This window comes from Crotalus tigris, unplaced genomic scaffold, assembly GCF_016545835.1.
Source record: "Crotalus tigris isolate CLP2741 ecotype Arizona unplaced genomic scaffold, ASM1654583v1 scf7180000024337.5909745, whole genome shotgun sequence".
In the NCBI taxonomy this organism is placed as follows: domain Eukaryota; kingdom Metazoa; phylum Chordata; class Lepidosauria; order Squamata; family Viperidae; genus Crotalus; species Crotalus tigris.
The window spans coordinates 3776578-3800794 of NW_024100507.1; the positions used below are offsets into that span (position 1 = coordinate 3776578).

The following is a 24217-nucleotide window of genomic DNA, read 5'->3' on the forward strand; positions in this document are numbered from 1 at the left end:
AGAGTAGGTGGTGGCAAATACTAGTTGAAGCCAATCATTGTTATATCACTCTGAGCTACTCTAGTTGGGTGGGGCGAGTCCAGTGATGAATGTCACCCTTATGTATGTCAATATGAGGTTCTAAGAGACTTCATTACCAGTTGCTCTGCATTTAATGAAGTTCAACCTTAATGACAGATGTCAACATTGCAGAATTTACATTAATATGAAAAAAGGAATATGGGTGGGAGGGCGCTTCAAGAGAGTCTTACCATTGTTGGCTGTCCAATAGGCATGAAGTAGGAGGCTCAAAAGCAGAACTAGCAATAGGCTTAGCAACCAAGCTCAAAGAATGTATCATCTAGCCATTTCTATTTTTTAAAAAATGATGCTATCTTCCATCAGTTGGATTTTCACATCTAAAACCAAAGATGGTCTCCCTGCCATGCCACACAATAATCTGAAATACAGAAGTTACAGCATCTGTAGATGAGGGTTTTGGATATAATAGGGGCCATCCAATAAATTAATACTTTAATTTATTGGAAAAACTATATTATATGAAGCTCCATAAATGTACCCTGGCTCTTAAAATAACAAAAATAACAATCAGTCAAAGCCTTATTTATTTACATTTTAGTTGAGGTTTAGTTGAATGTGAAAAGGCTAAGAGAACTCAGACTGAATTGAATAGTATGGTTTTTAAAAGGTTTGAAAGGTTTAATTAATTTATATTCTAGCCTTTGTACCATGAAAAGTAGTCAGTCTGAAAATTCCTCTTTTGAAACAATACAATTTTTGTGGGGGTGAATGGCTCCTGTTTCAAAGTAGCATGAATTCTGATGCATAGGATTGGAAGCTTTTTCCTAAAGTAACTTCTCTTCCACATTATCTTGAACAATTTCCAAAGGAGAAGCCATGTTAATCTTCTTTAGCAAAAATAACAAGAATGTTGTGGTATGTTAAAATCTCTGAAGGGTATTATCATTTCAGCATTTGTGCATCTTGTCTGACTTCACCAGACATCTGGGACAATTCTCATTTGAGGATAATGCTAAACAACAAATTAAAAAGACACTCTATTAAAAGTAATTGGAAGTTCTTAAAAAGTACTTTAGCTTAAAGCATTATCATCCTTGTGCATTGTTGAAGGGATTCTCCAGGCAATTTCATAAACTTGAAGCTTCAACATTCTGCCCCTTCAACTAAAGATGTTATCTTGATTAACGTTCGGAACTGAAACTCATGCTATTTTAAATAGTTTCTTCAAAATCGGGAGTGTGTAGGATAATTTGTATCCAAGTATACTGCAAATAAATACATAAATAAAACACACAGGAATGTAGTACACTTAATGAGTACCTTAAGGTACTGAATTAATATAGGGGAACTCACATTCAAGTGTACCATCAGTCATGAAAGTTCACTGGGTGACTTTGGACCAATCATTCTCACTCAAATCTATCACACAAGATGACGGTTGTGGGGAAAAATTGGAAGAGGGAATGTTATATAGGCTACCCTGTACTCCTGGAAGGTGGGATATAAATTCAATCAATCAATGAATGTGGGGCTATTATTAGCTGCTGTAAATACTGTAGAACTGTGGGAATGGTGAAAATGTAGTAACTAGTTAACTGTCTCAAAAGGTTCATGAACCCAATCATACCCCTATATTATAAGTAAAACTTTGCTAAAGTGTAGCTAATATTGGACACAAATTATTTTATTGCACTAAATTGGTGGCATAATGAAGAACTGGCAAGTAGACTGGCTCTTCATAATTCCTTTCTGGATAAAGAGGACTTGAGATCACCTACAAGTACTCCAGACAGCTACTCTTTGCAAGAAGAACACAAGACAGCAGACCCCCATAGGTTTAGTTTTGGGAAACAAGCGAATAGCCGTCTTGCTAAAACCATAATTGGTGCCTTTGAAAGAATACTGGGATTTGCACTCTTCCTTTTCTAGCACTTTTAGAAATACTTGTTAACTATTTTTTAGTTATTAGAACTTCCTTCAATCCTTAATGAATGAAGTATTAAATACAAGTGAAATTTGATAAATAAATATTTCTGTTTTTCTTTATTATATTTTATTTTTATATTTTTATATTTTTCTTCTTTCCTGTATTTTTTAAATTTTTTATTTGTATTAGTTTTTACTTTCACAATTGTGCTTTTAATAAAATCACTATATGAAAAAGAAAATAGTCCATTCTTATCGCTAGTGAGGAATATGAATCTTAATTAATGTTACTTATCCTCTGCCCAACTCAACATTTGTTAGAACATGTCTTAGAAAATTTATAAAGCTGGACCAAGCTCACTGTGGTTAAATTCAAAGACCACATTCAAATCCAAATTATTTTATTTATATTTAAATGTTCTATATAATGTTGTCTTGGGTGAATACTACCAATACACAACATCATTAACAAAACAAAAATAACAGAATCAATCCAATCAAACAGTGCAAATGTAACAGATTAAAAAAAAACAACCCATCATTTTAAGGACCGAAAGAAATATAAACTAACTGAACAATCAGGAGGAAAAAAAAATCCCTGGAACAAGCATTTTTAAGCTGAGTATTTGCAAAGAGAGAGGCAAAGATTTTCACACTATTTCATTCTGCTGTATCTGCAGAAAAAAGCTTTTTATGTATTCTAAATCTCAGAAGACATTGGTCTACATAAAAAAACACTCCCTCACAATGCAGGCACTTACGCAACAAAAAGCATTTTTTAAATGACTAGCTCCTTGAATAATGCCAAGAATCATACCTGTTCTGACTGATAGGAAGGTAATGTTGATCAAGATGTAAGGAGCAGCTGGTTTCCTAATAGTCTTCAGAAGGAGTAGCACATAAAATAAATAACTCTTAATCCCCTGTTCTGAATTCACGCTCAGAACAATGAACACCTTGGGCTGACGGCAATTGGCACTGAGAGTTTATTTGATTGACACCCATCTTTTCCACCCAGGCAGTTTGAAAGTTCAATAAGAGTTAGCAATTAAAAGTCACCATTGACAAATTAAAACTGAAAGGCCTGCTTAAAAAGAAAGGTCTTGTCTTCTTTCTAAAGCACAACAATAATGCAAGGAAGTAGGATGTTGGCTTTTATTTATTTATTAATCAAATTTACCGGTATATAGCTGCCCATCTCATGAAAAGTTACTCCAGGATGGCATACAATAATTAATTTTAATATCCAACCTTCAGTGGTGTGAACTCTTTGGGAGCAGGAACATGAATAAGCAAGCAGTCTTTGCATATTAATAGCTCCCCAACACCTCACCTGCTAACCTCTGGTTGCTCACCTTGAAAAAGCCTCAGGGAACGCAAGCAAGCCTGCATCTCCGGGAAGCCATCTACACCGAGGGTGGCAATCATGACAGACAGAAGTTGAACTTCTTTTTCAAGTGTTGCATGATGATCTATCCCTGATTATTATAAAGCATAAATATTAACCACAACAAGTCTGTTCAGAATACATAGCTTGTTGCAGTCTTATCTTGAATATATCTTGTATATCCTTTGAATTATGTGAATCATGACACCCTCAAAATCTCTCCCTCTCCCACAAATCCTGAAGAGCCATGGGGCTCTTTCCAGCAGATGATTGAAATTCATTTTTAATTACATCTGTAGTTTGATGTCAATGAATATAATCAAATATGACTTTTCTGTTAACACACACACACACACACACACACACGCACACACACAGTTATGGTTCCTCATTTAGTTAAGCTGATATTTGAGAAATGTGATTAAGCCTCCATATGTCTATCATTTGAATTATTTTGATTTTTTTCTGCATTTCACACTACTTGATTGACTTCATGAATCAACTCGATATATATTTATAAAGATTTATTTTCTACAGTCAGAGAGAGGGAAACATTTCTAGCCAATATGGTAAATAGTGTAATTCATACTTCAGGAGTTGTCAGATCAGAAACTAGCATTAGAATTCTACCATCAGAAAAAAATATTCAAAGCTACTGCTGCTGTGCCAAATTAAATATGCATAATGTGACTACAAATAATTGGGCTAAAACAAGTCCAGGAAGGAATATATTAAAATGGATTGTTGTATCCTATACCCTTTTCATGATATGAAGCTCTGTGAGATATGCAAATGTAACTTTTACGCAGAGAGGAGTTCCCAATTTCTACTAAAAAGGTGCTTCGTGTGAGAATAAGCCACCTGGAAACAGATCCAGGTGGGTATTGTAACTCCCAGCCTGCCTACTGTATATACTGAAGAATTTGTACAATGACCAGCAAACCACAGTTTGAGCAGAATATAGAACAACTAATAATTCCAAATTGCAAAAAGAATGCACCAAGTTGTTTACTTATTTATTTTCCTTATATGTAGAACATATTCTGAGAAATGCTACTCAAAGAAATAGAAATTAGAATTAAAACTGATGGGAAAATCATCAACAAGCTTTGATATGCTGATGTTATCAGTTTGATGGCTGAAAGCAAGAAGAAATACACAGTTTTTTGCTGAAAGTGAAAGAGAGTTTGAAAGGTAGTCTGCTGCTCAGTGTTTTAAAAAGCAAAAACAAAACAAAAAGCAAAACACCCCCACCAGCTATTTAGTTATTTATAAAACAAATTTGTATAACTGCCCAACCCACACATAGGTGACTCCATCATTATGTCAATAGGCATGGTCAATCCATGCACATGCATTAAGAGAAAGTCTACAGACTTTATCTTCTAGACCAGTGGTTCTTAACCTTTTTGAATGAATCGCCCCCTTGAGCCAATGAGGAAGTTGTCATCGCCCCCCTCCTCCAACATCACCTCTCAATCACAACATAGGAAATAATTCTTCAATTTATGCAAACACTTCTTTTGTTTTCTTTAAAATTGTTTATCAGGACATATCAGTGCAAATAATTTATTTCCAGTCTTTTCCCCATATCCCCCATATTCTGGCTAATGGCACGCCACTGTATGGGTAGAGGCTGCTGCACAATACGCATGAAGATAAGCGATGCGTGTTTACAAAATGTACGGGGTTCTGTACTGAAGCTAGCTGAAGGAACATTTGAAAACACAATTCAATCCACTAATAGCGAGCGATCTGATGTTTTTGTACGACAGATATACAGCCATTCACTGTACGAAAAAGTCTCAAAAGTGTCCCCAAAACGTCTCGCTCCATCGCCCCCATATTGTCCCTTTTTAGTTCCTTTGCCCCCATGTCACCCCTTTTCATTCCATCGCCCCCCTGAAAATTTAAATCGCCCCCTGGGGGGCAATATCGCCCAGGTTAAGAACCACTGTTCTAGACTAGAGATAATGATTGCAACCTGAAATACAGAGATCTACTACTTAGGAGAAACAGCATGGTGGACCAAGACAAAATATGAAAAGTGCAGAGATCCTGCAATGACAATAAATGGGCATATTGTCAAATTTGTAGTTTTTCCTGTTAAACACATATAGCTGAATGAAGAAAAAATGAATCCTTTTAAACTGTGCTGGAGGGAAAGTTGTTAAGAAGACCTTGAACTTCAAGAACAAACAATTCAATATTACACGAAGTTAAAACCAGGCCATTCATGAAGATGTTAATAATAAAGCTAACGTTGAAACAGAGGTTCCATTATCAAATGAGTATGCTCAAGAATACCAATGGACCAGACAGTGACTGATTCAAAGATCAAAGAAAGATGGAAAGAATATACTGAAATTCTGTATTGGAGAGATGTCAACATCCAGGATACCTTAGAAAGTATTCCCTATTTGCAAGAATCTCTAGTGCTAGAAAATGAAGTGAAATTGGTACTCTAGTCATTACCAAGTCAAAAAGCTACAGGAATTTGTGGCTTATCTACAGAAATATGACAAGCAATAGAAGAATCAGTAAAGATTCTAACAAAGCTATGTCAACAATAGAGAATGGTATACTGGCTAACAGATAGTTAATCTATATGCCAGTACCAAAAAGGAGACTTAATAGAGCATGCTAACCATCACCCAATATTCTTAACGTACATGCCAGCAAAATAATACTTGGGATTATTCAATGCATGTTACAGCCCTCTAATCTGCTTTATTGATTATAGAACGGCCTTCCATTGTGTTGATTGTGTCACACCATGGAATGTGTATGGAAAAATGGAAATCCCAGAAGATTTCATTGTCCTCATGGGACAGCTATATATTGATCAAGAACCCTATTATGAGAAGGAGGGCTAAATATAAATTGATGTGTACTAATCATGCTATAACATGGAAACCAATGCTGTGCAAAACATAGAAAAGGAATAAGAAATAGTAAGCCTAAGAAATTAAGGCATGGGACAAGGACAAGAAAATATAATTAAATTTAGTTTATACCAACACCATATTTCTCAATCTCCTCTTATACTTCATCAATTTTATTCTCTAAAATTCTAATCTTTTTAAGGATCTCACCATCTCAATCATTTTTCTTGACTTTTTCTTTAGAGTTAGTCCTTATGACCACAATTAAGCTCAAAATTTCTGTAATAACTTTCTACCATATAGTATTAAACTTGTTAACTCTCAAAATGGATTTTTTCCGCTATGTATTTCAAAATAGTGTGTGTGTGTATATATGTGTGTGTGGGTGTGTATAAATAGACAGACAGACAGAATATGTTCATGTGTGTGCATGTCTGTGTATGGGTATATATTTATTTTCTTTTGAGATCACGCATCAGAATTTCATTTTTAATGTGTACCAGTGTGTTCACAGAAAAAGTGACAATAAAAATTATATCTTATTTCCATTGCTAAGGAAGACAATTATTAAGTGAATTTTGCCCCATTTTACGATCTTTCTTGCCACAGTTGTTAAGTGAATTATTGCAATTGCTAAGTTAATTAAGCTAGTTGTCAAGTCAATCTGGCTTTCCCATTGACTTTGCTTGTCAGAAGGTCACAGAAGGAGATCACACGTCCTCAGGACATGGCAACGGTCATAAATGTACCAAATGTTCAAATTTTGATCATGTAACCTTGGAGATGCTGCAATGTGTGATTTGATCCTTATTTATCCTTTTTATATGACCTCATTTATCCTCTTTTTATGACCAAACCACCTCAAAATATTTGTTCATAACGATCACTCATTTTGGTATTCAGCCTGCATTTTAGCACCATTTGTTCTTAACTTGTTCTTGCTTTCCATACTTCTTAACTAATACATTCCAACTACTTTCAACACCTTGCTTTTTCTGACATACCCACTTTTGTCTTTGTATGATAAAGAGGGTCAGAATATATTCTTATAAACAGTTATTTTTGCATCTTTTGCAAGAATTTAGGCACCCTGACTAAATTTGTATATATTAAAGAATCCTAAGTGAACAGAAACCAACATAACTTCTGCATGGTATGAAATTAAATGTTAATTTTCTGTGGACCACAATCAAGTTTTTTTCTTTCTGGGTGCAATTCTTTTTTTTACAAATTCAAAATAAGAAAATAGCGAAGAGAACATTTTTGCCGTGGATTGCATTCATTCACAATTTTCCACCAAAATCTTTGATTCTTCCATTATCACCATTAACTGGAGTGTAAACTTCCAACTATCACAGGCTACAGACATCCATTTCCTTAGGCATCCACAAAAGATAGACTCTAATTCGTACTTTTCATTTTAGCTTTTTCATTCATAATTAAACCTATATTTTATTTCAGTGCATTTTCTCATCAGCCCTATTGTGCAATATCAGACTATCTTTATTCAGATCTATTATATCCTTCTCCTTTCTCTTACTTTTATAGACACACGAGCATACTATTTTGTTTTCATTTCACTTGCAGTCTTTATCATTTATCCCTTTTAATTCCAAGATTAGTTGGTTGAAAATCAGGGTCATTATATTTAATTCCCTTACAAAATTTTGAATTTATCCTGATTGGATAAATATAAAAATTATAAACCTCATCATTTGAACATACACAATTTATAACTTAGGATAATATTGCTTATCGGAAAACATTTTCTCCCTAATTTCTTGAATGTTTTGTACTTCTTTCACTTTATATCATTCCTTGATTTTCCATTTTCTATCGCCAGCAAGATTACAAGATAGTATTTATAAATATAGTACTATAAAGCATTTTATTATGAAATAACACTATATATATGATACAAATCAGTAAATGGGACATGACAAGAGTGAATTATGATGGGAGACACTCAGCCACTTACATATACAGTATGTGCTTATTTATTTATTAAATTTATATACTGCCCATCTCACTCTGAAAAGTGACTCTGGGCGCTTGCCCATCTCAGCCTTTCTTCCTTCCTCCTATTCTTCCCCAAACATTCCACCCTCTCTAAGCAGAGGTTTCATACACTTGCTCATCCTTAATGTGGCATTGTCCTAGAGGAACATGGGTTTGGATATTTTTACTATAACATTGGGGATTACTTCACATCACTTAATCCTTTTCAGATCAGTGTCATCACTGAAACACACAAAGGAATGTCCTCAAAGTGCTTTTTCCAATTTGAAAACATTTCGCTTCTCATCCAAGAAGCTTTTTCAGAAGAAATTTCTTGAATGAGAAGCAAAACATTTTCAAACAAACAAACAAAAAACCCCAAGAAAGTCCAGTTGCCTTTTGGAAAAAGCACCTTTGGGACAACCAAGATCTGGATGATTGAGAATCTCCATAGACATACAAAGAAATGGCATTTTGCTGGAAAACTTCCCATCTCTATACATAACCTCTATAACCTCTACTCTGGATGGAAAAAAATGAAGTTAAGGAAATGTACAAAAATGCAGGGCTTTTTTTTTTGTCATAGGACGCCCAAAATGGAGTTCCAGCACCTTTTTTGGATGGAACCTTGTAGGGTAGGCAAAGCGGGTTGTATGACATGTGTGAGTTCTGGCATTTTTTTTTATTTTTACAAAAAAAGCACTGCAAAAATGTATCTATATTTACAGTAAGCTTACAGAACTGAATAGATATCAGGAAAGATGGCATGACAAAATAAAAAAAGTATTCAAGATCAAAGCACTATGGAAGACATACATCTTTAAATAACTTAGGCTTCTATTCTGAGTTTTTCTGGTTACACTGATTATTCACATTCAGAGAAAAGAATGAAAAGATTATAAAACATTGATAAATGTCTAAAAGAGGATGTTGGATGTCCAATTAAATTTCATAAGTAATTATTGCCAAAGGTCATTAAAGAGATCTGCTGGAAATAGCACTTGGATAAATTAACCAATTCTGTTTTTGTCATGTTTGTAAAGTGCAGAAATCTTTGTTGTAAAGATTATGCTTAAAAAATAGAGTCAAAAGACCCTCTCTCTTACAAGATTAATAGAACAACGCTGGAAATAAAACAACCAAGCAATTTGAATGGCTTTTGAGCTATGAGATGTAAATAGGACACGGCTTTTTTAAATGCTGTAGTTAAAAAGAGTAAATTGGAAAAAAAACACAAGCACAAAGGATTTCAAGAAAGCGTTTGGTTACCATACTTAAAACCAATGATACAGTACATTTTTGTTTCAGTATCTTGCAATTTCAGCATTCTTTGATAATGTGCTTTGAAAGAGCCAACTTGTCTTTAATGACACAATTTAAGCAGGAATTATTTTTTCTCAGCAAAAATATCAAAGCTGAGATTTTTTAAAAGAGAAAAGTATGAGTTAAAATGACCTTGTGTTCCAAAATCTTTTCACCTACTGCTTGGTGTTCTTAGTGCCTTTTTTTCCCTTTCAAAACGAGATCTGATGCTGGTGCCTTTGGCATATTGAGATTTCAAAAGGCAGAGCGGTATTTAAAAAAAGAATCCATACTCTTTCTGTATGATGTGTTAGAACTACTTAGCATCAAGGGTGCCCTATATTTTTAGTGTAACCTTTTCTAGTTATTAAAGCAATCACAAGTATTTTCTTTCTGTCAGTGTTAGAACCTTATTTACCAAGGGCAAGTCTGGACACAGTGTGAATTAATAAAGTTTTTTTTTTAAAGAGAGTTGGACAACTAATAAAAACATCCCATCAGTTCTGCTGCAGGAGGTAAAAAATAAACCCATATTGCCATCTTATAATTAAGCCATCAATATATATTACATATCGAAGAAAGAGGTGGGGTATTTCCACCATAACAAAAAACTATATATGCAATTTAAAAAAAAAAACCATGAACAGAAAAATAAAAGTATAGATAACATCCATATAGCAATTACCTTTCCAGGAAAGAAAAATTATTCAGAACAATAATCTATTCTTGAAACATTTCAACAGCCAGAATATAATGGAGGATCTGACGTATTACTAGGGGTGTGAAGATAATGGGATTAAATTTGCGACACCTAATTAGAAAAGTGTGCATATGTGTATACGAATAATAAGAGGTACCTTAAGGCAGAAGTAGGCATACATGATTGTGGCAGACTGAGGTTGGCATAAATTAGACAAACTAATCCACAGGCTACCAGTTTATATGGTTTTGATTGTGTTTGAGGTATTTTAGCACATTTGATGGTCTTTTGAATGTCCCTCCCTTTCCTCTTACCTAAGTCCTCAACAACTGCCCTGGCCTCTCATTTAAATATTGAGTAGGAGGTTTGGTTTGCTCAATTCATCCTTAGATTTTTAATCTCTGCTGATTTCAGAAGTCAGGAACCAGGATAGAGTTCAAAAGTTCTATAAGTTTATTTCATGCTGCCTACACACAAGAATCCGAACTACTAATGGTCAAGGCAAATTGGCGCTAAAGGTCAATGGACTTCAAGGAGGGCTAGACTTAGATCTTTTATGGGAGTGTAGAGATTCCAAAATGATGATATGTTTGAACCCACCCTCAGGCTCAGCCTTGTTATCTCCTGCACCTGATTTCCTTGGTCCAGGGATAGGCAATCTTGGCTCTTTTATGACTCATGGACTTCAGCTCCCAGGATTCCTGAGCCAGCCACGCTGAGAGGAAAGGGAGAGTTTCCAAGCTGAGCCATGCTGGTTCAGGAATTCTGGGAGTTGAAGTCCACGAGTCATAAAAGAGCCAAGATTGCCTACCCCTGCCTTGGTCTTCAAAATGCCTACACTGCACTTTCAATTTATATATTTAATCCACAAGCTTCCTGACGCTGGAGAAAGAAAGAATCCTTCAAAAATCTCTAAATTATAAGCTCTAAATTGTATCCTCCAAAATGTTACCCTGCATCTGCACTGGAGTAGGTTCACCCTTAATTCAAAGTTAGAAATATTAAAAGGCAGACTATAATTAATCAAAGAAACATGTATTTTCAATAAAATAGTACAGAATAAATCATTATCATTTATTGCATGGGTGTCCAACCTTTTGGCTTGCTTGGGCCACACTGAGTGAAGAGGAATTATCTTGGGCCACATATAAAAATATATAATATTGTTTTATAATATAAAATTAAATAACAATGTTCAAAGTTTATGATCTTGTGACACCACATTACTAGCTGTCCAGGGCTGCGAACTGGATCCTGATTTATAGCCATGAATGCCTAAATTGCATACAAAACCTTTAATTTAATAGCCCTTGCTTGCTTGCTCATAGTGCTTAGAATTCTTATTCTGATGTCATGTTCTTAAGTAGTGCTTTCCTTTATCTTTGGGGGTGCCTGAAATGTGAACCCTTGATCCTACATTATAGGTACAGATACTCCTCAACTTACAACAATTCGTGACTGTTCGAAGTTACAGTGGCACTGAAAAAAGTAACTTATGACCATTTTTTTTCACACTTATGACCACCGCAGCTTCCCCATGATCATGTGATCAAAATTCAGATGCTTGGCAAATTGACTCATATTTATGAGTTAAAGTATCTCGAGGTCATGTGATCACTCTTTGCAACTTTCTGACAAGCAAAGCCAATGGGGGAAGCCAGATTCACTTAAAATCATATTAGTAACTTAAAAACTGCAGTGGTTCACTTAACTGTGGCAAGAAAGATCATAAAATGGGGCAAAGCTCACTTAACAACTGTCTTGCTTGGCAATAGAAATTCTGGGCTCAGTTGTGGTTGTAAGTTGAAGACTACCTGTATGCTCATTCCATTCTGCAGTGAGTAGCTAGAAGTAACAAGGGAAACTCAACTGCAGAAGATAAGGAAGTCAGTCACTAACAGAACTACTACTGAAGAATTAATATGCAAAGCAATCTTTAACTTCCACTCTACTTTCTGAAATTAGCACATGACATAGGTAATCTTAGTAAGGGAAAATATTAATAACCCTATAATTCATAAATCAGAGAGTTCCTGATGTGAAACTCTCTTCTGCCATGAACAAATGACGTGACCTTAGGCAAGCTTTCCTTTATCCCCCTTCTGCAAAACAGGAGATAATGATCGTCATTCACTTTATTGGATCGTAAGAAAGACAACTAGACAAGGCATCTGAAGTACTCTGAACATGTAAGAATGCCAAATGCATTAAAAATATTATAATTACTGTTTCCCAGAAAATAAGAACTATCCCTCAAACCTTGCCAAAATACTTGGTAATCAAAAGTTCGGTATTTTAATACTTGTACACAGAACTCCTCCAGTTGTGAAAGACAAAAAGTCTAATTACTACATCTATATATGTTAGAGGCTAAATAAATTCCTCCTTACAGTCAATATCATGTACTCAGAAACAGCTGTTATTTAATATAATATTTTCTTCTATCACTCACTTAAGCATTAGATTTTAAAATTAACTGTGGCCTTTTCTCACTTAATGATTTCAGAAGCTTTATTAGATGTGGGGGGGGGGCTCCTGGAAAGTATGCAATCATGCAATTAGTCCCTTGTAATGGAAATATTAATAGTTCTTTTTTAGGCTTGTAATTTCCTAATCACACCAAGTAATTAATGACTATGCATGACATTGGAAATAGCAACAGTACACTAAATGGGAATGGCACAAGGAAACAAACCATATAATTATATACTAAGGAGAGAGATCAGTAGAAAGAATTCACAGTCCATTCTGTGAAACAGTCTTAGCTGTCATGCTATACCACAGTGTTTCCCAAACTTGACAATTTTAAGGCATGTGGACTTCAACTCCCAGAATTCCACAGCCAGCGTTGCTGGCTGTGGAATTCTGGGAGTTGAAGTCCTCATGCCTTAAAATTGTCAAGTTTGGGAAACACTGCTATACCACATTATTGAAAAGTGACCCATTCAGAATAAAATATATATTCTTACTAGTCATATTCAAACTGACATCCAAAAACAACATGCACAATCAGCAGACTTAAAAAAGGTGTATCCTGCCATACAAACCACAAAACAAACAAAAATTGGAAACGTTTATACTTTGCTGCAGACACCCTTTGCAGTAAATAAGATATTGAAAACAGAAATAATGTTGAAACAAAAATGTACAAAAAATATTTTAATAATGTAACATATGAACATGAAGCGATACCATTTAGGTTTTAACATGTTTTGGACAATATAATATAATAAGGACTTGATTTTAGCATGTATTAAAAAAGTGCATTATGAAATAAGGGACAAAAGCAATGTGAGCAAACAAAATTATGTTTTTCATATGTAAATGAATAAGGTACACGTGAATATATCAAAAACAGAATCTTTTTTTATGATAAAATGATTCAAATGTGTAGTAACTTAAAATACTGTAATGAATAAGGGCTGTATTTTTATTCCTTAATTACACAATCTAATTTATAGAACAATCACTGATCTCCCAGATTAATTCAAAAGATCCAAATCTTCAAACCTGTTGAAAGAAATCCATTCGACGCTTGAAACAACTGTCACTTTCAGTAATTACCTAAAGAATAAAATATTCTCATCAATTATCCATTTATTTTGTACAGCAGACAATCCTAACATCTTTTAGATTCTTTCTCACTTTCTGGAAACAATGCCCCATTACACAGATATTAAGTACTAAAATGAAAGACTTCTTGGATTAATTCAGAATAATTTTCAATTATGGTTTCAGTTGGGAAATTATGGTTATCGGGAAGAGAACAACTGAAGACCAAAAGGCAGATTATGGAGTTAAGATCTGAAGGTTCATCATAGCAGGTGGCAGCACTTATGTGACCTCAACTCATCCTGATCAAAACTCTTAGTACTTAGATGAGACTAATAGGAAATCCCAGGGCTATAAACTACAATGGTGCATAAAATATTCAAGTTTAAACTGGACCAGAATTTTATGCACAGATCTTGCAACATAATTGAAGTGTGGCAAAAGTCTATGGAAAGGCCTACTCAGTAGATGTGATCTAGCTTTAAATTAGAGTCATGCCTTTTATCAGTTTAATTAAGTTGCATTTACACATCTTATAACACTACAGAAATATTGCAGCAGTCAAGACTCTTCTTAATTTGCAAAAAAAGAAAAGAAAAAGAAAGCAGTGACATCACTTTAAAGCAGTGATTCTCAACCTTTCTAATGCCGTGACCCCATAATACAGTTCCCCATGTTGTGGTGACCCCCAAGTGGGTGTGGCCACCAATAAGAGGGAGTAGGACAGCTAAGGAAAAAGGAAAAAAATGGTGGACAGCATGGTTTGGTGACCCCCGTGAAATGGTCATTCGACCCCAAATGGGGTCCCAACCCACAGGTTGAGAACCACTGCTTTAAAGTGACATAACCACTCTTGTGAGTCATTCTTTTCAAAGAGTACAAAGCACCTTTGGGCTGTTATTGCAACATTTGTGCATATTTTTGCATAACAGGAGAACAATGTAAAAAAAGCCAAGGAGGGTAAAGATCTTAAAGATACAATCTTGAAGATTATAAACTGTATCATTGTACTTTATCTCAAAAGATGGCAATACTTCATAGCCCTGTAACCATAAATTGAGCCAGTGTCTCGGGTGTGCTAAAGCAAGGCCCAGATCAGACTTGTACCAGCCAGCTGTTCGAGACCTACTAAACTGCAAAATTATAGATGTGCAACTTTTCGAAGAGGCTGTGCTTACTAAAAGCAAGCTAACAATCTGAGTAGGAGATACTACCATAGCTTACCTTCTGGTGCGATATGTACTCAGTTCCTCTTGTAGAATTGATGCTCTTTTTCGTAAAAAGTTTACCTAGAAAATACAGCTGTTGTGACTGAAGAGCTTCTAGTATATAACAGACTTATGAATACATCTGTTTGCGGTTCCTCAGATATATTGCTTAAACCCTGTTTATGGCCTGATAATCTAGGGATTGATATCCTAATGTCAAACAGCCTAAATAGGGATCAAGTGTATTTCATCTTCTGAGAATACTGTCCATGTTCTATGTCAGCGGCTCCCAACCTTTTCTATACACCACACCCCTAGAACACTTCTGATATATTCTCGCACCCCTTACAAAAACTCAAAATAACAGCAACGAATTATGCATATAGACTATAATTTTGAAAACCCAAGTTTTCGCATCCCTTGGAATATCGTCTCACACCCCCGGTTGGGAACCCCTATTCTATGTTCATGCAGTATTACACATTTTTGGGGGGAGGAAATGCAATCCCTAAATTTTGTTTACAAGAAATGCAATGATTTCAAAACTGAACATTGGCATAAAGAATACCAAGTTCTGCAATTTAAGCATCAACATTAATGGATTACACATGTCTTTGTGAGACACAGACATAAAATTCTACTTTTGAAGGTGGTCAAAAACTCTTTGTTGGGAAAGTAAAGTTATAAGCATGCTATAAAAGTTCATTAGCAAAGTGCTAGGATAGAAGACAAAGAACACAGTGAAAAGCCTCAAAATTGAGGAGATGGTGGCAGCCAGCATATTTTAAATATAAGCAAAGCTTTGTTTGAGAAGTGAATATTTCCTATTTGTTCTTTGTGACTGCTGCTCTGTTGGTGTTTTTAACCTAACCAAGCCCTCTCATTCCTCTGGAACAATTCACAGCCCTGACAGGTGCAAAGATTCCACTGTTCTTTCTGGCTGATGTTTTTAAAACAGGAATTTCAACAATTTTCAAAGAAGACACCTGTGCTTCAGAAGCTGTTATAGAACAGCCTGTAGCTGGATATTGTAGTTCACTGCACAAAGCAGCTGCGAGCTATGCTTTGTATATGAGCACTCACTTTTAAAAGTCTGGAGTTACTTTTACTCCTTTGAAATGTTATGTATGCTAGCAGAAGCTTTGAAGACTGAAATCAAATTTCAACCCCAAATTCACTTCATTGGAAGCTGGGGATTTTTCAGTTGTTAACACTGGTAAGTTTGCATGCCAGTCAAAAGTCACACGTATTTATTAACTAATTTACTAGATAATCCATTCTTCCCTTTTATTATTTGTTATGGCAACACTGGATGAACCTGAGCACCAGCAGGAATTCCTTCTCAAAATCAGTGGTAATATCAACAACACCCATAAAGCACCTGCCCTTATCAAGAGGGAACATGGTACTTATTTGCCATGGCAATTCCTTTAGAAATAGCATTACAAGGTGACAAATCCAAATGCACCATTTTCAGATGAAAAATGAAATAATAACAACCTCTTTTGAGACTATATGAATTGGAAAAATGTAAGACTGAAGGTTTTCTAGTCTTTGGTTTTATCTGGGTTCCTATGGATGTCTTAGTATTACAGGAAGTTACAGATGACCAGTTCATATAGTCATTTGTCACACTATTATTTTACTAAATATATCTATTGCAAAAAAAAATCCTTTATTGATGATTACATTATAAAGTGTGAATTGATTTAACAAACACCCATTCATCCACTTGATCGTATTCTAAAAACCTTTGGTATTAAAGGAATGTCAGGATAGCAAAATTATTCCAAGTAACAAGTGGCTCCTAAACATTTTTGCTTGAAGAGGAATTAGTACATCATGGTATTGGAATGTTTGCTTGTTCAACAACAGACTGAAAAAACCTCAATTAGGGACATCAATCTTTCTCAAGTCTGTATCCCACCACTGCTCTATGTATTGTAAGCAGAGACAAACTATTCACCCTGATGCACCAATGTCTTTTTACAGAAAGCATGCATGCTTGAAAAAAGGTGTTTATGCAAAAACTATCAAATTAAAAAAAATTATCTTCATGTTTAAATATAAAATGACTAGAACCCTCATCATTTAAGAGATCAAAAAGGCTAAACGTCTCTCTTTATATTGGCACAGAGAAAAAAACCAGAACTAACTCTTGTGAGTGAAGGTTGGAGCTAGTTGAGGTGAAAAAAACAAGTAGAGACGATGAACTATTAATTGTCAAACTCCATTGCTTATACCAGCATGCTATGGATATTTTTGTCAGTTCTTTGAACTAGCAAATCCTAGATTACATGCTACTGTACTATGCTGAGAAATAGAACATAAAATCTTTACCTGAGATTTTAGTGAGAGAATTGTGTCTTCAAGTTCTTGTCGCAAAGATGCTGGCATTAGACCTTTCAATTTGGTTTCATATTCTTGCCGTATAGAAGTCACCTGAAACCATAGAAAGCAAGCATTTCCATAGTGAAGATTAGGTGAACCAGTTAAAGTTATTTAGGAGCAGTCACTACCTACAAGTTTGAAGTACTATCTATATCAGGGGTGTCAAACTGCCAGCCCGTGGCTGGATGCGTCATGCGGAAGCCATGCCACCCCATTGCCGCAATGGCAAAACCATCCCGAGATGTTGCGTGACGTCACGCAATGTCGCGAGTTTGACATGTCTGATCTATATGAAGAGAGATGTTGACATGCAAGAACAGGTGTGCCGTATTGAACTAAACTGAGTAATTCCTTGGCGTTCTCTTATAAGACTATCCATTCCTCAACTTTTATTATGTAAACAATGTGTGATTATATCTTCTTGTTTTTAAACTATTAAATAACGGCCATAGGATTCTATCACATATGCTGCCTGTAGATATTTATCAGTTTCTACTGAATCTCCCTCCATTGCAACATCCAAACTGAACAGGTCATTGTAAGAATAGTTTCACTATCTTCAGCCACTTCCTGCTCCTACCCACTCTTCACTGTTAATTCAGAACTGGATCAGTTCTTTTTTGCAACTTCCTCCCATATGCAATGCAAAGGATGTTATAGGGAGGATAAAGATAAAGCAAGTTTCCTTAAATATGCTGCACATTTAAAATATTTTGCTTCTAGATTTACATCTTGGATATGGTGAGATTCATTTCCAATGCTGCAGTATTACCTTGCAGCTGAATAATTAAGATAAAATAGCTAATGGGCCAACCGTAACCAACACAATATTTTTTTTCAAAATTCCCCAAATTTCTTTCACACCTCTGGCTGCTTCTCTTCAAGCTTTATTTTCCCAACACATGAACAGCAGCAAAATTGGTTCTGGCCTTGTTCTCCCATTCACTGACTCAATTATGTTTTGAAGTATACCAAACCAACTATTTTTTGGAGGAATCTTTTTTCTTTTACATCAAATGGCATGCATGGACTTCAACATTTTTTAAGATTGTATTTATGAATGAAAATAAATTTCATTTGCAAAAAAAGTTGGAAGCTTTCTTGCACAGAGGTAAGAGTGAAAAACATGGAGAATACTAAACAAATAATCAATATTTTTATCTGAAAAAGCAACAGACAGCAACATTCATCCTCCCCCAGCCCTCCATGGTTGGTTTCTCTTGACCAATGATGCATTGTAGTAAGCAAATCCTAAACCTCAAGAATACCTGTTACTATAGAGGACAAAAGAAAGGTATGGCTTATATGATATCAGTCTGTTTAGCAAAAATAAGAGCAAGCATTATATAAGCTAAACAATTTTACTATACTAACCTACCAAATTTTAATATAAACTATAATTATTTCCCAGATAATTATATTTTGACAGCACTATATTCTTTAGAACCAAACCAAACCTACTTATTTCTTATGTTCATGTAAGCTGACAAAAACATCTTACCCCAAATTTGATTTCCAAAAGTTGTATAGAACAGTTGGTCCTGCAGAATATACCTTCTCTATTTTATCCTTCAACTTCCATATGTTAAAGGGTGATATTTATTTTCTTATCTTTCCTGTACTTTCAGAGTTCTAAGTTCCTGAACAAATAATATAATTGTGATTGGAGCCACAGAAAAATACCTAAAGGACTTCCTTAATATCTTGTAATATTGAATTTAACCAACTTGAACACCATAATTTTACAAAAAAAAAAAAACCACCCGCACTCGTTGGAACCTTTTATATTCTTAGATGCTAGCTTAAAAAATAATAACTAAGAACTAATATTACTTAGGTCTTCGGTTACTTGAATTACGTTTCCACAAGCCTTAAACTGTGAATCTAACTCCATATTACAATACCTTTATTATTATTAAACAGTAATATCTGCCTACCCCAAATCCTTGGGAAGATCTTGATAGGTGGATAAAAATGCATCTGGTTGAGCGTGTGACTACCATAATAATAAAAACTTACTTGGGTTGATAAGGAAAAATCACTAATATATTTTTTGTTAATAATGAAGTCATATTTTAGGATCGGTATAGCTAAAGTTTGATCATTCTTACAATCATCTTTGGAATAGTTTTTTCAATACTTTCCCCTCACCAAATTTAATAACAGCCAAACTTTTATCCTTCTTTTATTACTGTTTCAGATTAATGTAGATTATAATGATTCACGTAGCTCTATTCTCCTAGCTACAACATCTTTCAAATGTATACAATCAAAAATAGGCAGTCTAAAACTATGTGTTACAAAATTATAAACTTGAACTACCACATGCTTTCATATCAGTCTCCTAATTAATAGCCATCTGTGAAATTCCTGTATTTGAAAGAATGTGGTCTGAATGCACATCTCATTGCTACTTAGATTAAGAACCAAAGAAGAATATTTCTGGTTTTAGATTTAGGAAATTAAGCATCCTGTCTCTTACAGTAGCCATCCTGAATCCACAGGAAGCACAAAAATAGGGCATAGGGATAAAAGCATAATGCATCAAATTCCACAGATAATTCGATGTACAAAAGGAAAGATACTCATTTAATTTTCATTTTAAAGCCAAACAGTCTACTTTTGTGAAGGTGCAGAAAGGATGATTGTCCTACTGCATCCTTTGTGCTGGAAAATGGGAATTTACCCTCGAGCAAGCTAGATCCCTTCTTCAATACAGTGATTTCCTGATACTTTGAACCAATCACCATTAATCTCAACTGGCAGGGCCACTGACAAGGAATCAGAGAACACATGCTTGTAGATCTGTATTTTCCAAATACAATTCCCTCCTTTCAGACCAAGATGAAATGAAAACAAATTTGCCTTTTGATTAATGATTCCTATGCACGACATTCAGAGAACTGTTTCTATGCATTGTCTTTATTTGAATTATTCTTTGGTTGGATGAAGGAAGCCTGTACATTTTGCATTTAGCCTTCTATTTTCTTTGGCTAGGGTGGTCCAGGAGCCTTTAGTTGTCTTTATTTAATTCAGCCTTGCCTTCATGGAAATATCCATGTAAATTTCTTGATAGCAGTGCAGAGATTGCTTGCTGTTGTCTTTCCAGGGATTCCCCCACCTTCATGGTCTAGGTGACATTCCTACATTCCTGGAAATCTCTCATCTAAGGACTAACCAAGACTAGCCCTATTCAGCTTCCTAGTCCAGACAAAGCCATCCAGGTGCTGCCATCTACTGAATCGAGGCAATATGAAGCTCTCTCTGAAATGGGGCTGAGAAAATACTCCTTAATCACTGTACTATGCTAGCATGCTGTATTCTGAAGAACTATCCCTATTTTTAGAAAAATCAAAGGTAACATATAATACTAAAATCTGCCATAAGTATTTCCCCCTTTCCATAAGTTATTTATTTATTTAGCTGATATATTAAACAGGACGCCACCTAATCCAGCCATAGAAAAGAAAAGCCACTGATAAGATAACAAATGCAATCTACATATGAAAACAACAACATTCAATCTCTATTTACTGATAAGGAAAACCACCTTTTATCAGCTTGAGAAAACATACAGTACTGATTTGAAGAGCTGGGAATCCATAAAACTGAAGGTGAAATAAAATAGAGTATTATTGCATTATGAACCGAAGCTGTATAATTAAGTATACATGAATGTTGCAAACTTAAAAAGGGAAAAAACTATTTGATCTGATACTTACTCTTTCTACTCTAACATATAGCAATATAGATGTGTTCAGGAAAAATTATTTTGATTGCAGACATAAATTGCAACAGTAATTTCACACAGACTACAATTAGCCTTTTTCACAGAATGAGGCACTGTATTAATAGCTTGGAGCACCTACTTCGCCAAGGCTTAACACAGTTACTCATATAGGCCATTCATTATTTTAAATGACATTGACTATAAGCCCACAGCATAAAATCTCACAATATAAAGAATGGAATATATTGCTATTGTTGTGCATTGTTAAAGTTACCTCTAGTGAGATGCGTAGCTATTTACATTTGATTAACAAAATGGAGACCACATTGAATAATCTGAAAAAAAAAAAAAAAACAAACAGGAACAAAATGTAAAATACTGATTTTACATTTTTTTTTTAAAAAAATACTGATCTTACATTACTGAGCTATATTAAATCTTTTTTTTTTTTAAAAAAAAATAAAAATTAGATGATCCTCATGCTGAAGTGTTTTTTGATGTGCTTAAGAGCAGCCTTGAAATAGCCACACTATATTTGCCTTCCTTCCACCTCTGCTGGTATTAAATAAATAGGATGATTTGAGTCACAGTGTTCAACTAAATGAGTTCAGTTGCAGCAGCTGCACAGTTCTTTTGCCAGCTAGATGAAGACATACTATATTCTGGATTGAACAGTAATTTGGCAGTTCACTTCAAAGAGAAAATGAAACTTTGGAAGTTTGTTTAGCAGCTTGTTTGAGGTAGACAAGGCAAAACAAACACTTTTTAAGCAAAAGCTTCTTTTTGCTTTTATTCCTTTCATTAACAGGAGGTACATCTTGTTCACTGGAACTATTATCAAATTTGTGAATGTCATTTAGAAAACTTCCTAGCATAGGTTCCCTTTACAATTCATAAAACTTCCAAACAAAGTCCTATATTATACAACAATAAAGGAATCTCTGTCCAAATGGTTATACTACACACTATGTCCAAATCAAACGTTTGTAGAAAAATTGTGGTACAAGCCTATATACTGCTGTATAAAGAGAGAGGTTTGCACTAATTGTTCCTCATAAGAAAATTTTCAATCAAAGCTAAAAAAAATTGGAAGGAAGATCTAATTTACTATTCCCTCCATGGAATGTCTTTCTACAGTTAAAAACATTTTGAAATTATGGTACATTACACCAGTAACTGTCCCCTTGCTTGGAAAAAGATAGAGCCATGCTTTTCAGAAGTTTTGAAGGATTATGGGAAGATAATAGGCAATATTATATATTAACATGTAAAGACCATATTGTGAGATTAGTTATCAGCCAGGTGGCAATGTAAGTATAAAATTTCAAATATTTCAGGCTTAAAACAAATATACCCTTTCTAAGGATGAAAACTATAAGACACTTGCTGATTTCTATAGTTTATAAACTGTATGCTTCTTTAACCCATTAAACAAATAAAAAGTATCTGATAGCTATTTGATAAAAAGATGAGGTAAAACATTTCTACATCCTAGTATATTTTTACCAATGGACTGCAAACCAACAGATTAAAAATTCATTTTATTTGAAAACAAAATAGGGTTGTGATTTATAGCTTCTCTGTAAAATCAACATAATTTCTGCTGTAGAAATGTAGATCTATTTGAGGTACCAATTAACCTCCTCAAATAGGAGAAAAAAATTATGCCAAATGTAGCATTTTGCATAGTACAATAAAATTATAAATACATACAGAGCAGGAATAAGACAAGCAATTCTGTTAAAACAATAATGAAGTATATAAATCTTGGTATGCGATTGGCAATTATATTATAGCAGGCAAAATTCACATGCAAAGAAATAAAAGAAAGCTTAAGATGAAATATACAGTCATTTTTCCTCTGACCATTATTCTGGGAGCATTAAAATTTAAATTCTCACTCTGATGGGCAGAAAACTATAGTTTGTCTTGTGCACCTTCCCTAATAAAAGAAATAAGGATTATAATGGGACAGATTAAAACTGCAACTCTAAGCACAGTAACCTGAAACCAAGGTCCACCGTACTCTGGAACTTCTTTCAGAATAAACGTGCATAAAATTAAGTTGTAATTTTAGCAAGAATGCTAAATGCCAAGGATAATGAACTTATAAGAACCTATAAGAATTCGGGAAATGTTTCTTATATAATGTTCTCATGTACACTGAAATGTTAACTTGTACCAATATGGCCATCATTATCTACCGTACATTTCTAAGCCCACCAAACTCCATGCTGGCTAGGGAATTCTGGGAACTGAAGTCCATAAGTCTTATAAACATAGGACTCCTTTGTAAAATATATTGTGATGGTGATGATGAAGTTTTGCAACTAGGAAACTCAAGGTGTTCTCATCTAAAATTGCCTAATTAATTCATTGCAAGTAATAAGATTTATAGCATGCTACCAATTGGTAGTCTTAGAACAACTGCATTGATCTCATTTTTTCTTTGAATTATGTTTAATAAAAACAATGATCTTGAAGACCAGTCCTCTTATTTCAGTGATATATATACAAAAAAAAAAAAATCCTTGTGGATCAGGGGCACACACTGCATATATGTGATGATGAATATACTGTATACTTTTATACTTATATGGGTATACTTTCTGGCTCATCTTACTGCACGAACCAGAAAGAGGGCTGAGAAAATATCTACAGACCCTTCACATCCTATTTCAATTTCTCCTTCAGGATGCTGCTATAGAGCATTGCATGTCAAAGCAACTAGACACAAAGATAATTTTTCCCCATGCTATCATATCACTCTGCTGAACACTTAATTCCCACAGCACTGTCTCATATCTCATCTTTTCTCATCTTCTCACCATTCCTACTATCTTTTCCTATTATTATCTTGTGATTTAACGAATGTTTATAACATGATTAATAATTGTAATGACGAGTTATGATCTATGACCTATTACTTGCTGTTTATATGTACACTGTGAGCTTATGCACTGGAGACAAAGTCCAATCACACTTGGACAATAAAGAATTCCATTCCATTCCATTCCATGAGACACATTCTATTATCACAATTTCACTAGTGTCAAAGCAATGCTATAAATTAAGCCCTAAACAGTATCTGCAGTAGGATTTTTAAAAAAAATCTCT

General features: G+C 34.6%; 1 protein-coding gene across 10 annotated transcripts in view; it reads right to left on the reverse strand.

Moving 5' to 3' along the window:
* CEP112 (centrosomal protein 112) overlaps positions 1-24217 on the reverse strand; it is a 312867-nt gene that overhangs the window by 29513 nt on the left and 259137 nt on the right. For 4 of the 10 annotated variants that reach the window (XM_039325516.1, XM_039325512.1, XM_039325514.1 and 1 more), the window contains 3 exons: positions 17320-17421; positions 14996-15060; positions 13364-13783 (listed from right to left, as the gene is read on the reverse strand). In XM_039325516.1, the coding sequence (XP_039181450.1) occupies positions 13780-13783; positions 14996-15060; positions 17320-17421 (171 nt within the window). In that variant the 3' untranslated portion in view covers positions 13364-13779. Of the gene's footprint in view, positions 1-717; positions 3426-13363; positions 13784-14991; positions 15061-17319; positions 17422-24217 lie in introns of those variants that run through there. The other 6 variants (XR_005554525.1, XR_005554526.1, XM_039325511.1 and 3 more) reach the window with 4 other exon arrangements.